The sequence below is a fragment of the Doryrhamphus excisus genome, chromosome 9 (assembly GCF_030265055.1).
Source record: "Doryrhamphus excisus isolate RoL2022-K1 chromosome 9, RoL_Dexc_1.0, whole genome shotgun sequence".
Taxonomy (NCBI): domain Eukaryota; kingdom Metazoa; phylum Chordata; class Actinopteri; order Syngnathiformes; family Syngnathidae; genus Doryrhamphus; species Doryrhamphus excisus.
In genome coordinates, this window is record NC_080474.1 from 15,116,330 (window position 1) to 15,132,570 (window position 16,241).

The 16,241-nt window shown below is 39.9% G+C and overlaps 1 protein-coding gene across 1 annotated transcript in view; it reads right to left on the bottom strand.

Annotated features, from left to right (window-relative positions):
- Positions 1-16,241, bottom strand: part of lmo7a (LIM domain 7a) — a 57,581-nt gene that overhangs the window by 19,495 nt on the left and 21,845 nt on the right. The window contains exons 5-8 of the mRNA XM_058081171.1: positions 6,615-6,645; positions 6,387-6,500; positions 4,963-5,149; positions 3,197-3,443 (exon numbers count right to left, since the gene is read on the bottom strand). Coding sequence (XP_057937154.1) covers positions 3,197-3,443; positions 4,963-5,149; positions 6,387-6,500; positions 6,615-6,645 — 579 coding nt within the window. The remainder of the gene's footprint in view (positions 1-3,196; positions 3,444-4,962; positions 5,150-6,386; positions 6,501-6,614; positions 6,646-16,241) is intronic.

Sequence of the window (16,241 nt, forward strand, 5' to 3'; positions counted from 1 at the left end):
GTCTTGGCGACCGAAGAGGGGCCACTTCTGGCATTTGACCAGTCTGGGACCGGCGGTGGGGTCGACTGGGGGGAAAACCAGAGGCGGGGTCTCTAACTGGGTGGTCTTGGGGAGTGGTGGAGGGGAGTATGGGTGCATAGAGGGACTGCAGGAGGAGGCAGGCAAGAAAGACAAGGACAGAGAGGTGATGAGTGCATGCATGTGGACTAAAGATCAAGAATAGGAGAGAGGACACTTGAAGAAGTCTCATTAATACACTATGTGGACAAAAGTCTTGGGACTAGACCGGGTTGTGCAGCCTCTGACTTGCGGGATTATTGTTTTGAGTAAGCTTCTAGTCCTGAACTGCTGCACACAAAAGGGTGAACATTTGTCAAAACTTGCCTATGCTATTATTTATTGACAAATACACCACATGGTGGCGCTAACATTACTGATGCAAGTTGCATTTTTATAAAATCAACTTTTATGTATGAAGGGAGAAAACAATGGTCAGTCATATTTGAGCTTGTTTAGCATCAGCTGCAAAACATTAACCTCCAATTGTACTTAGGAGGGCAAGGTGAGGAGCGATGAGTAGCAGGGAGGAGACGTGAAACCGGAGGAGCATGTGAGAGTTGTCGGTCGAAGGAATGGTACATTTACATTTCGAAAACAACTTGACGGCACTACTCATGAAGGTAGAGTGATGTACCTTCATTGTAAGGAGTTCCATTACCATCAAAGCAGGTCAGGTTTAGCCTCCCATATCAATCACGTTGCTCAGAAAAGTGTTAATTTTTTTTATGTGTTAATGTCAATGCTTCATATGGACGTCATGTTTTATTTAATTTTCATTTTGTAATTGCTTGGAAAGAGGCACTTTGAGACATTGATACTAATGAGAAATTTTGGACAGCCTTGCTGTTTGTGGAATGTCCAGGAGACCCAATACTTTTGTCCATATTGTGTACTTAACAGGATTGTATGCATAAATGTGGATCAAATGATTGAATAATTGATAATGATGATAATTTTCTATTATAATAGGGTTGTCTTCATATAGTAGGAGTGTATTCTATTAGAATTAGACAATAGATGATGATGATTATTCTTTTATTTATATCCCGCCAACATCGTGCAGCTGTATAGACCTTTTCCCGTGCACGACGACTGCGATCTTGTGTTTGGGGGTGCAAGAGACGAAAGGGCTGGAGGCATCAGATTCGGAATCATCCGACAAGGAACCAGACTTCTCTTGACTGAGGCCCAGGAAGTGAAAGGAAAAGGAAGGGTAGCCATGAAGGAGAGAGAAAGGAAGGTTAGTGAGGACAATGAACCAGAGAATCTTAGAAAGTGAAAAGTTGAAGGTTGAGGAAAATGTGAAGCAAGGAGGTAGCAGGACTCAAACCTATTAGGTCACCTCATTAGGTACACCTGCACTCATCTAATGAGATCCAATACAAGACTTCGGCCTTTACAGAGGTAATTCCCAATTTTGATGGGACTGTCAGAGGGGTATTTAATGAATAATATATTTATTATTATAGTGGTAGTGTGCAGTAGTAGTGGAATATTTTCAATATTATAAACTAACTAAACTAAAACTAAAAAATATTGCTAATAATTTTACTGGACAACTCTAGGAGGAAAAGCTAAACATTCTGAAATACTTTTTTCATACTTGTTTTTCCATAAGAATATTGATATTTTACACGGTAGTGTTTCTGGTGTGTGAGAGCGTTTTGGGGAAAGATCGATTGGCCCGACCCACTGGTTAGCATGTACAAATCTCATATTTTTGCAACATTTTTCTCTAAGAAAAAAAAATGGATGGCGGCAGGGCGGTCGAGTGGTTAGCGCACACAGACCTCACAGCTAGGAGACCAGGGTTCAATTCCACCCTCGGCCTATGTGGAGTTTTCCAAAAACATGCTAGGTTAATTGGCGACTCCAAATTGTCCATACGTATGAATGTGAGTGTGAATGGTTGTTTGACTATATGTGCCCTGTGATTGGCTGGCGACCAGTCCCGCGACCCTTGTGAGGAAAAGCGGTAGAAAATGAATGTTAAAAAAATGGTCTTATATTGGTGGTCTTATATTATATTGGTGATATTTGGATTCATGTGTTGGATCTCGTTAGATTCCGCACCCAGTCAAGCTCCCTGTGAGTGCCTTCGGTTTCTTCCCATGTTGATTCTATTGGTCCCTCACACACCTGAACCCTTGCATCTGCTTGTACCACGGCCTCTTCTGAGAGCCAAGCCTGATCTTCTGGATGTGAATGTCGTCCTCCGGCGTCCATAACTTTGGTAAGAACTTGTGGTATGGCGCACAGCCACCAGCTCCTTGGGGTCTGGCTCCCATCTTGCGAGCATAGAGGTCATCCTGAACGGGGTCTGCGTAGCCTACCTCATCGTCTTCATCTTCGGAGTCATCATATAGCTCCCTGAAAAGGCTGTCAGTGCACACCGCGGAGGGGCGCTCCACCCTCGGTTCCTCGCCGGGGCCGCCACTGATTGAGAGAGATGATGCAATCACACGTGTGAAAGCATTTTCTTTGTGTTAAGCAAACACGGCACACCAGGCAATCAAGACGGGAAGGAGGAGGATCCTGGAGGATGACAGCTCTCAAACAAACGCAAGCTTGAACCCAAATAAAATTCTCCTCCAAGCGGATTAAAATGATAAAAATGAAGACTGTGCAGCTGAAAGTCGACCCAACAAACAGCCTTGTTAGCATAAAGTCCAAAGATGTCACCCGTTGTTACGATGATGAAATACAAAGGAAGCGTTCACATGTTTTGTGCTCTCGCCACACTACAAAATCACACCGCCGCTTCTCTGACCTGAGGTAGGCCACATTCTGATGAGACACAACACTGGGGCTCACAGAGGCAATTGCCCAGTGGGTCCCGGGCAGCCCCCTGCCCGCTCCTTTGGGGCTGATGGGCACGGCAAAGTTGGCGGGCGGCGCCGGCGAAGGGGTGTGGAAGCGTCTGCTGGCCAGGTCATCCAGAACGAGATCAGGGTCGGGCCGGTCACAGTCAGAGTCGCTGCCGCTTTCATAGCCCCACAGTTGGTGAGCGCTTGGGGATGAGTGACTTTTGTCAGGGGAAGACCTGGTGTCACTGAGGACACCACCAGGACAGGAAACACCAGTACCGACATGGACCATCAAGAACATCCAAAAATAAAACCCCGGAGATCAATACCTGGTTATCGGGGCTTCGTCCTCATACACCGGATTGGTCCAACTGCGACGGTTGTCCTCATTGCGGTCGGCTCGCTTCTTCCTCAACGGAGCGGGCACATACCCTGTAGGCTTGTCTTTAGTGGGCAGGAACTGGTTGAACTGGGTGGTGACCTTCGGCGTGAGGACTACAGAGCGGCGGTAACTGACAGAGTCCTTGTTGTCGGCCATTTTGAAGGCTGCGTCTGCTTCAGCGTCGCTGAAACAACCTAAAGCGTGGACAGAGGGTTACGGGACCAATACTTTGGAAGACATCATCAAAGTTTTACAATAATTTGACAAACGGATACTGACTTGCCTATGTCCCGCTTGTGCCCCTATGAAGATGTTTACTTTATGGCGGTCATGTTTTCAAATTTTACACACATGGGCTTGTCCGTAACTGAAAGGTTATTTGGCTAAACACACTTGTCTTTTTTCTGTGACCTGTGTGGGAAATTCTATGTCAATCCAACTAAATATTGGGTGTTCAATAACAGCGGCACCATGTGGGGTATTTATCAAAAATAAAAACTAATAGCACAGGTAACACACCAAAATGAGCGCACAGTACTGGACACCACAATAGTCGCCATCTTGGCCACATAGCGGAAGGGGGAGGGACTAACGAAGTGGTTGCAATTTATCATTAAAAAGAAGAGAAAAAGAAGAGGCAGGTAAATACTGCATGATTTCTGGTAAGTGCACAATGACAGTAACATTTTTGCACTCAGGAACTAAGTACACAGTTCACAGTATACATATTGACATGTACTGACAGAAGTATTTCATATGAGACCATATTATGTTCAATAACACCTGCACCATGTGGGGTATTTGTCAAAAATAAAAACTAATAGCACAAGTAACACACCAAAATGAGCGCACAGTAATGGACACCACAATAGTCGCCATCTTGGCGACATAGCGGAAGGGGGAGGGACTAACTAAGTGGTTGCAATTTATCATTAAAAAGAACAGAAAAAGAAGAGGCAGGTAAATACTGCATGATTTCTGTTAAGTGCACAATGACAGTAACATTTTCACACTCAGGAACTAAGTACACAGTTCACAGTATACATATTGACAAGTACTAGTACAAGTACTAACAGAAGTATTTCATATGAGACCATATTATGGTTTAACATTTTATGACTATTTAGAACCCATGTGCCACCAGTCAAATTCTGGAAGATTTAACAGCCGGTTGTCTGCCCCCCCCCCAAAAAAAAACCACATTGTGGTCACCCCAAACTGTAAGTAACGGTGGTTGTAAAAAACAAAACAGATGAGTGGGAGAACAGAGGGGGAAAAAGTGTATGTTCTGGCACTTTTGGAAGCCTGCTCATTTGCAAGTCCGTGTGGAGGACTGTGGAATGTCTCACTGTTCCGGTCTTATGAGGGGTGGATGCAGTTTGGGATTGGGAGTAAATGCAGGGCAAGTAGGACTACTTTTTCCTCTTTCTCCTTCTTTTAATTCACACATGTTTATCATGCAAAATGATCACCGGCGACCTCTACAGTTAAACTATTCAACAAAAACATGAAAACATTCCCATTCAAGCAAACCACTAGAGGGCAGTAGGTGTTTGTTTTTCTACAAAAGTCAGCTTTTTCTTTATTTTTTTTTAAACAAATATTTGACTTTCCATGAAAATTAAGTTAAATATTGATGATGGGGCTTTGAGATGAAAAGAAGTTAAAGCACACGCCGTAGGTGGTTCAATCAGTTACAAGACATCTCTTTACCTTCACTGCTGCCTTTGAGAGTGGCGTCCGATGAGATGCTGCGAGGTGGAGACCCCAAAGAGTCCAAACTGTCTAGTGAGTCTTCTCTCCTGTGTCCTCCACCTCCTCCTCCCGACTGCTCCGAGTACCAGTTATCTCCAAAACCGCTGTCTCGGACGTCCTTTTGACCTGACAATTCTTGGAGAGCCTGTCCAAGACACACACCCAAACATTCTGATTATGGAAAAAAAAAAACATTATTTCAAGTAGTTATAATATTTGGGTGAGCATGTGGATAAAAGACAGGCCTTTCATTTTTAACAGCTGCAGCACTCATATCCATTCATAACACTCACATAACCTTTCAGTTTCTAGAAAGGAACACATTTTTGGCACCAACCCTAAATTGTATTTGAGACTATTCCCTCATTTGCAACTATAATATTATGATTTTTTTTAAGTATATTATAGTATTTTTCATCAGTTTTAAAACAATCATACACTTTTGTATTGGAAGTGTGTTATCCAAAATCTAGCCTTGATGCTAGAATTTTGATTTTATTGTTTTCAGTAAGCTGTACTCAAAGCTACAAGTTGTGTGTGTCTGTAGCTTTAATGCTAATTAGCTGAGTTTGTCCAAGTACGTATAAGAAGGTAATGTTCTTCATACAACTAGTTTGTTTGCCCTGTAATGTATTGTTAAAAAAAAAAACACCCTAGCTGTCTAGCGGACTAGCTGTCCGTGCAAAACAACCTGCCATGGGGCCAAAGAACTTTGCGAGTGCTAGCACTTTGATAAAGATGGCGAGAAACACGATTTAATTTCATCACACAAGCATAGATGGAAATTCCACATCAACAGTAATCATTTTTTTGTCATTTTGGATTGTTTTATGCTTGTAAAAACAATAATTATTCTCATTAAAATGTATTTTTTTTGGTGCCTGGAAGAGATTCATTGGATTTACATTATGAGGGAGGCAGATTATAGGCTATAGATAACAGGCTCTAGGTAAATATATGTAACTTTAATATTATCATAAGAAAATTAGATGAACCTTTCATAGTGTAAAAATGAACCACATATTGTCCGTAGCAACTGTCCTCACCAATCCTTTCCCTGTGAGCATTACTATTTATTTTTATGTCCACACGCACAACATGTTAGTCACCTGTTGACAACAACGCCAATAAAGCTGGTAAAGCAGATTTAAATAGCCAAACGCAGCCATGGGGGTCATGTATGACTTAACATAGCCTTCAGCTTGGTCGCTAACAATCTGATCCCCTCATGCCTGGAACCCTTGGCATGTCTCATATGCCGTGTTTTCCCGCACATAGCCCACATACCAGGGAGGCTTTGAGGAATGCAATGTGCAGTGGCTGTGAAAAAGGATTGCAATACCACTCATACAGTATGTGCTTGTTTTTAAGGTGCAGATTACCTTGTGAAGTGCTATGCCCAGCAATCCCTCAAACGCCTTAAAATTCAAGTAAGGTCCATCGTAAGAATGCTCGCTTTGCGCTCTTCTACCCAGCCAGTAAAGGGTGATCAGAACCTATAAGTCATTGCAGGATTTGTAGTGTGTAAAGAAGTATCAGAAGCAAGTAAAACTGTGAGAAATGTACATGAAATAACAAGATTAAAGTGAAATTATCACTATTAAACTCACATTTTTAAGCCTCCGGTTGGTCTCTTGGTCCCTGCAAGAGAAACAAGAGAGAGGGTCAGCGTTTGTGTATGTTTGAACAGAACAACACTACACGAGTCACTGAAAGAGCTGGAAAGTGAGAGCACAGTCCAGACTATACTGACAGCCCTTCCCTCAGCAGCCTACACACAACAACACAATCACTTTCATTCATTCGGACTTTTTATCATGCAAAAGTGACTTTTTCATGATGTTCCAAAAGTATTATGTGTCCCTCGGGTCTGTTTATGAGCACCAAACCAGAGGAAAATCGAACATAACCCTTGCTTGTTTGATGAAAGAGGCATTCAAACTGTCACTTCCTGATATGATGTGACATGATAGCAGCACCTCTGTTATCTCCACCTAATTAGACGAACCTGCACCGTGTATATACCAATCACTTCACAGAGAACAGCCTTATACAAAAAAAAAAAAGCAGGCTTCTCTACATATCTTAAAATACAACCAATACACCAAAATACAACCGGTCAGCGACAAACCTGGAAGCTGAAAAACGGATCCACCTCTAACTTGCTAGCAGCACGGATGAAAGCTTTGCAAAAACAAATACATAAATAAAATTAGGCTTCGCTACACATCTTGAAATATAGCCTACAGCTCTTCCAACTATACGTCAGTCAGCCACAGACACAGGAGCTGTAAGTTTTTGGGTTTTTTTTATCAACCTAGCATGATGTCGCTGTCGTTGAAATGTGAGTGTAATGTTAGCACCGTCGCGTTCTATGCTAGCGTTAGTAACATTTGCTATCCCACTCCTTAACATTAGGTTGTTGCATGTGATACAGTACGTGACATTTGTTAGTGAAGATTTACAATGTATTGTTTATGTAAAATTTGGATAAAAGTGTAGTGCTAACACAATTATGCTCAATGACACGAAATGAGTTGCTGACTTAACTGAGAATGTATGAGTGTGTTGAGTGTAGCATGTATGTACAATGTATTTGCTGGCTCTGATCTGGGTAAATGCACTAAAAAAGTTTAAATAAAGTTATATGCAGTGTGTACACTTCAATGAAATTCTGGAAAATTAAAAAAAATGTACAGTAATCCCTCGTTTATAGTTTATAAACGGTTCCAGAGCCAACAGTGAGGAGCAAATTTTCATGAAGATAGAGTACAGAAAAGCTTCTAAATATTATTTTTAATATCTTAAGACACCCACACACCCCCAATACCCAACACCCCAATGTAGTAGACATACTACATATAAAATATAAAATATAAAATAAGACATATTAAACATAAATAAAGGACATAACAGACTCACTCGTTAGCATTGGGAGAGTTTTCTGGACAGTATACTTCCTGAGGTGGCAGGCATTGTCTCAACATGAAACATTACTGACACCTAGTGACCAGTGTAGAATACTACATATTACGTCTTGAATTAGTCTTCTGGATGCTTTATATTAGCATTTTATTTTTTTCATTTAACCATTTTTATGCTATGCCAAGAGTCTTCCTTAAATAAGCATATTTTTGGACCAAGAAATAGAAAGTCCAGACAAACAAAAAACGTGATTCCGTGGAAGTCAAGCCACAAAGGGACAATTGTATAAATGTGTAAAATTCCATTATACTTTATTTTCCTTTTTACAATCGCTGAAAAAGCAACATACATACAAATAAATACATTTGACCATGTACTGGTCTACACAGTTTTGTTAAAAGAAAAATATCGTGGACACCAGTATACAGTACATGAAATGCATTTATTATAGTCATGTAAAAATGATATTAAGAGCATGCAGTTGGAAAATTATAATCAAAATGTGTATTGTTTTTAAAGTAATATTGTGACAACACAAAAATTTAAGAATATAGGGCAATTTTTAGAAAAAGTGGTTGGGAAAAGTTATATTATGATGATGAAGTATATATACTATGAGAATAAATCGATAATATTATGAGGAAAAAATGTACAAGAAAAAAGTTATATAATTTAATAATTATATTATATAATTATATTATATTATCAAATTATATTGTAATAAATATAATATTCGTAAAAAATAAAACAGCAAAAACATGTAAGGCAAAAAGTTCATACTAATAATACACTATGTTGCTGATAACACTTTTTTTAGTATGCTTTGGTTTAAAAAAAAAAACTGTAAAAGTGTCTCACATATACATATATTTTTTAGTATATGGTCTTCACTTCATGGAGATACACACACTGTCAGAGAGCGGAGTGGAGGAACACAGCTCCATCCATGCTGGAGCCTATCCCAGCTAACTTTACGCGAGAGGCAGAGTACATACTGTGTAGACAAACAACCATTCACACTCACATTCATACCTATGGACAACTATAGTCACTAATTAACCTAACATATTTTTATGGAATGTGACAGGAAATCAGAGTACCCATAGAAAACCCCCAAAACACAGCTCGTTAGCATTAACCCTCCAGACACACATAAGCGTGTTCCAAGCAGGCCTTACAAAACGTTTGAGCAACACACTTCCCATAGAATATTATGGGACCTCTGAGACATATAAAATAAAATAGTAAAAAAAAAATCTGAAATATGGAACCTTTAAATAAAACAAGGCGTAACTGTTGAGCAAACAAAGCTCAGAGTGTGTCCGTGTGATGAAAACGAGCCCTTTCTGTATGTTCGTTGTGTACATCTATTCACAGAAGGCCATAAAGAGTGATAATGGGCCAACAGTACACCACCAGGAAAGATATACAGTCATGTTATGCATTCTTGCTTGTCACACGCTAAGACAATAACACGTGCCCTCTATGAGGTTTTCTTTGAGTGACCGCTGCACCTGCTGGGAGTGGATGAGACTTGAAACTGGATAAAACATTTCTCAATGATGATGATTGACATTTGTGCTTGACACGATAAAGATAAAGGTTGCCAATTTTTTATTTGGTAATAATGGTCCATAAACAGGAAGTATATTTTAACACTAGCTGCTTCCCATCATTGAGTCAAGCATAACATGTCTGCTGGTTGCCTTTTTCCAGTGGACGAAAATAAAGTCACTCTAATAAAAACTATTTTTGGGTGTCCACAGCCCAAGGGTGGGGGGGGGCGGCGTTGTGAGTGACCTGATAGAATCAGCTGATCGTGACACGCACCTTCTGTGACAACACCGTGGGATTCTAAAGTCAAGCAGTTTTTTTTTACCAGTAAAGCAAATGTTTGCTGTAAGATAAAAGCTCTCACAAAAAAGCCCTGCAGGTTGACAAATGTTAATGTGGATTGTGCAAAGCTCTCACTTCAACATATGCATATTCACAGGGGTCAAACTCCTGTTGATTGTACATATGTAAAAGATAACAGTACGCCTCCTTTCTTATGAACGGTGAGCCGTAAAACTCTATAGCCATATACAATATAGCCTATGCTGGAGCCTATCCCAGCTGTCTTCCGGCGAGAGGCGGGGTACACCCTGGAATGGTCGCCAGCCAATCACAGGGCACATATAGACAAACAACCATTCACACTCACATTCATACCTATTGACAATTTGGAGTTGCCAATTAACCTAGCATGTTTTTGGAATGTGGGAGAAAACCGGAAAACCACACATGCACGGGAAGCACATGCAAACACCACACAAAGATGGAGTGTGGAATTGATTGGAATTGGTCTCCTAGCTATGAGGCCTGCACGCTAACCACTAGTCGGCCGTGCAGCCATGCCTCAAAACATATTAGAAAATATTGCAATAATGATAAATATTTCAATAATACCACAGTTAAATTGGCATGATGCTTCTCGGACTGTTGTACTTACTTTTAAAAACTTATTGGAGTATAATATGCTCGCTGATGAATTCCTCTTCATGAGTTCTGCTAAAATCACACCAAAATTCTTCTAACCCTCGCAGGGCATCCACAAGACTTTGAATTCTGCTAAAAATCACACAGGGCTACCTCAAATTTTGTAAAAAAAAAAAAAAATGCGCGGTGGCTTTTGCACCGAAACTGCAGAGCTGCTATTCAAATGTAAGGCAAACATGCTATGATGTTGAAGCCTGCAGGGAAGCTGCACAGTGAGGCTAACCTGCTCTGCTGCATTCAACCCTTCATGGAAGATCGCTGCTGTTCTTTCATTATCATTCACACACACACACACACACACACACACACACACACACACACTACTGTGTTCAACACAGGAGATGCACAGTGCCTGGCATCATTGTTGTGGCATCGCTGTGGAAAAAAAAAAGCCTGCTAGCTTGTGAGTGAGCGTTTACTTTTATGGGGTTGCTTGCCATCACAATCTACCCATGGTCTGTACAAGACCACACTGCCGCACCTCAGAGTGACGCCATGTAGGAAAGCATGAAGGAACCACACCCAAACACACACACACGCACACACATTTGCATTCACATAAGAGACATGTAGCGTAAGGTTCAGTCCTTCTGGAACATTCCTCAGTCTGATCAATAGCCAACAATCTTAAAACATTAACGACACGCCTCTTTTATGGTTCTTCTTACAGTGAGTGTTTTTTTTTAACCTGGAAGAGCTGTCAAGGCTTGTCAATCATTTTCTTCTGAGACTTTGCACCACCTCTCTGTGGGGGGTCTATACGTAACGGATGCCAGCCAGTGCAGCTGTGCAAGTGTGTGTTAGCAAAACCTTACTCCCTCGCCCTTAAAAGCTGCGCTGCACACTGGGTTGACTGACAGTTGAGGCTTTTGGCCCAGCGGTCAGCGCTCTGGACTCCATACTTTATTAGGTATCTTTGCACAGTCTACAAAAGCTACAAGCTACATAGCATTAGCCATGTCACAAGCCATTAGCTACAAGCTACTAACTCCATGCTACATAATAGTAGTCATATGCTGCTACTACACCTATACTATTATGTTAGTATAACTGCAAGCTACATATGACAAGCTACCATATATGTATACTAGCTCGTGAACTTCAAGTTCCTAACAACAAGCTAGTCATCACAGGGTGTTAGCTGCTAAGCTACACACTGCTCTGTAGCTACCAAGTTACAAATGAGTAAAAGTTACTAACTACAAGCTTCTAACTACTGTTAACTACTTAGCTACATGTTAGTACAAGTTATGACCTTCCAACGACAACCTAAAAACTACTAACTGCTAACCATAGGCTAATAGCTACCAAGCTACAAGCTAGTATAAGGTGCAAGTTATTATTTACTGGCTCCCAACTAGTAAGCTACAAATTAGAACATGCTGCATTCTATAAACTACTAGCTATGATTAGCTAGTAAGGTACAAATGAGTAAAAGTTACTAACTACAAGCTTCCAACTACTGTTAACTAGTTAGCTACATGTTAGTACAAGTTATGACCTTCCAACGACAACCTAAAAACTACTAACTACTAACCATAGGCTAATAGCTACCAAGCTACATGCTAGTATAAGGTGCAAGTTATTATTTACTGGCTCCCAACTAGTAAGATACAAATTAGAACATGCTGCATTCTATAAACTACTAGCTATGATTAGCTAAATAAGGTACAATTTTATACAAGCTGCAAGCTACTGACTACTGTTGGAAACTACACTACAAGCTACGAACAACAGTACAATGATAAACTACCATTAACTAGTAAGCTACAAGTTAGCAAAAACTACAAGCTATAGACTACTGCTAACTAGTATGCTACAAACTAGTACAAGCTACTCACAAGTAAGTTCCAAGCTAGTCAAGCTACAGCTCTTCCAAGTTGTAGTGAATGGTTAAGTGAAATAGTTTCCATAATTCATGTGGAAGACTTTAATTTCCTGGGCAGCCAAGCAGAAGAGGGGGGGGCGGAAGTTGTTGGTGAATCACAGACTTGAGTGTGATGAATGAGGTGTGGTCAAATGTCATCACTACTAAGCTCTTCAAAGATCTTCTTATCTCAGGCATCAACAGATGCTATTGCTATATGACACTTTTGATATAGCTTGTACTGGACAGCGATAAAAAGCTCTTCTATTCATGGGCGGCTTGCACAATCACCACAAAACTCAAAGGTCAACACACACACACACTAACACACACACACACGTCTGCCTGATAATCTTTTATGGCCAATGCAGGTACACTTTATATGTGACACCAATGTTTCAAGGCTTAGTGTGCAACTTTGAATAAAACGTGTATTAATGTAGCCAACACGCAAGTGAAGATTGTTTAAGAGTGACATTGTTGCAATGCTAGCTATTTGGATGGCGAATAAACCAGTTCAGCAACACTGAAATTCTTCTCTGAATATTTGGGATTACGGCTAGGCTGCGGTTCTTGCTTTTATCTTAATCAAAAGTACATACGTATTTGACTATATGGCTATTGACTGTGTTTCACTTTTCAATACGGCTACTGTAAATCACAAGTGAATTCTGTGAATCTTGCAAGAATTGCAGTAAGTAAGATTTCTTTACTGTATATCCCACAAGAACTCCTACAAGAGCTATAAATCACGCAGGACATCTGCTAAATCTGGCTAGACTTTTGCAAAATCCCAGAGAATCCACTAAATCTCATTAGAATTTCGCTTAATCTCAAAACACAAAATCTCACAAGATTTCCACTAAATCTGAAAAGACTTCCTCAAATCTTGCAAAACTTCCCCTAAATCATGCGATACATGTACAAATCTCAAGAGAATTGCAGTAATCAGCACAATAATTCAGTTAAAATATCAACCGAGACATCTACTAAATCACGCCAAAAGCTACTCAAATCTCAAGAGACTCGCACAATTATTCTGCTAAGAATTTCATTATGCAGGATTTCCTACAAATCACACAATCCCGTATTTTCCGCACGATAAGGCGCACATGACACTGACAAATTTCGCCAGTCACACAATAGCTTGACACTTTCTGACAACTTAAATTGCGCAGCACTTTCTCTAAATCTCAGAAGAATTCCTCAAACTCAGAAAAAAACATCCTAAAAAATCTTTCAAAAATTCAAAAAAGACTTACTATCTTACAGAGAGGGCTTCTGCAAATTTTCCAAGATTCCTGCTAAATGGCACAGGACACCTACAAATCTTGTAAAGACTAAATTGCACAGTGCTTTTGCAAATCTTGCAAGATTTTGTCTAAATCAGACAGGACTTACGCAAATCTTGCAAGATTTTCACTAGATGACGCAGGGCTTCAGCGTATCTTGTAAAATGTCCACTAAATTGAAAGGTGCTTCTGCAAACTTTGTAAGATTTTGTCTAAATCAGACAGGACTTACGCAAATCTAGCAAGATTTTCGCTAGATGACGCAGGGCTTAGGCATATCTTTCAAAATGTCCACTAAATTGAAAGGTGCTTCTGCAAACTTTGCAAGATTTTGTCTAAATCGGACAGGACTTACGCAAATCTTGCAAGATTTTCACTAGATGACGCAGGGCTTCGGCATATCTTTCAAAATGTCCACTAAATTGAAAGGTGCTTCCGCAAACTTTGCAAGATTCCCACTAAATCGCACATGACTTTTTGTGAATCTTGCAAGATTTCCACTAAATTGCACAATGTTTCACAAATCCTGCAAGATTTCATCTAAATCGCACAGGGTTTTCTCAAATCTTGCAAGATTTTCACCAAATGACACAGGGCTTCTGCAAATCTTGGAAGATTTTCACTAAATGACACAGGGCTTCCGAAAATCTTGCAAGAATTCAGCTAAATGCAACGGGGCCTCTGCAAACCTTGTCAGAGTTTTGCTCAATGGCACAGGGCTTCCATAAACCTTGCAAGATGACTGCTAAATCGTGCAGGGCTTTCACAAACTTTGCAAGATTTTCGGTGAATGAAACATCCGCCTACATCTGGAACTAAATAAAAGGATGAAATTCTGATTTTTTTTATTATTATTTACTGTATTTTCAAATGTTTTAAACAACAATAAACTAGTGTTTCACCTTCATCATTTAAGGTGGTATCTATTTTATTTGTGCATACTTTAGAAGGACTTGTGAGTACAAGACTTGTATAAACATGTGTAAGAGGGAAAGTGAGGCTTAGAATAGCGCCTGTCACAATGGCTGTAGTTTGACACATTGACAGAGGCGAGGACGGCTGATGGAGACGACTTTCTCACATTGGCGGCCTCTGTGATCACGGTCCATTGGCTGTCCTCCTCATGTTGACCGCTGCTTTATTAGTTCCTCTCTCTCTTTCTACTCATAAAATCATAAATACCTCTTTACTGGCAAGCCATGCAAAGTTTTGAAATCATTCCAAAAATGAAAATAGAGTAAAAATAGAGTAAATGGAAGGGATCCTATCACCATATGCAGTTGGAAGGGGAAGACGGGTGTTCACGATGCTATTAAAAGCTTCTCTTCAGAGTTCCAATACCATTCCAATCAATCCTGCTTGGTAAACTGACTCCGGACATCCTAAAAATAGGATGGGGATGGCACCCATGACCCCCCCAACCCCCCTTCTCAGATAGAATAGTGCATGGTGGCAAACAAGTTGCAGAACAAACAACATGTGATCTTAAAGTAGTCTATGCCTTTATTTATACAATTCCCATAGTACACAATATGCATGTTTTTTTTCTGGAAATAAGCACTGATGCTGTATACCAGGGGTCTTAAACTCAATTTACTGGAGCTCGGGTCTGGGTGAGACTGGGCTACATCAGGTTTTCCAAAAAAAAAAAAAAAAACGCATTTATTAAAAACAAAAAAATTTAAAAAACTTCGCTTTGGTTCCAATTTTCTACAATAAAAGCTCTGATAAAACATTCCACTGTTCTCAAATATCTTAAATTTTTATTTTTCTACACAAAATAAAATGAAAAATAAATAAACAAATCAAGAATAAAGAAAATCAGTAATAATCAATCATTAATAAATAAATAAATATAATAATAATAAAACAGCAAATAATAAAAACTTAAGAAACCACATAGCTGGTGGGTAGACAAATTATTTTTTTCAGATAAAAATTAACAAAGCATTATTAGAGCCCTGTAGACATGACAAAACACGACTATAGTCACATTTATACTCTTTTTATTTACAACATATTGCGCAACTGCAGGGTCTTGAGACACATGCTAACTCGAAAACTAGAGAGTTAGCGACCTAAACGGTAGCCTTCAAGTTATTTCCTTTAAACTTAAATAGCCAAAAACTTACCACTTCCACACGGAGTGGGAGGATAACTATTAACAGTTATTTAACCTTTAACATGAACATTAATCAAATGTAATAATTTTTCTGGGTACATGATACCATACAGCATCCAAATCAAACTTTCATATCAAGGCGGGGGCCTCAAACTAATGTCCTGCGGGCCACATCTGGCCCGCGGGCCGCGTGTTTGAGACTCCTGCTGTATATTGTATAGGATACAGTAGTATAGTATACAGCATGTCTATTTTCTATGTCAGGGATAAGGTGAAGCACTGAAACAGAGATTCGATCCTAGGTCTTCCCGATCTCCTGACTGTGGCCAACATGCTAACCACTCATCCACTATAAACCACAAAATATGTCAAATGAGGAAAATCGTTTTTTGCCAGGTTTCCACAATGAAATACGATAAAACGACAACAACAATGTAAAGAAGTGAAACCACACAGACGGAAGCAGATAACCAACGGATCATTTTATGACTCA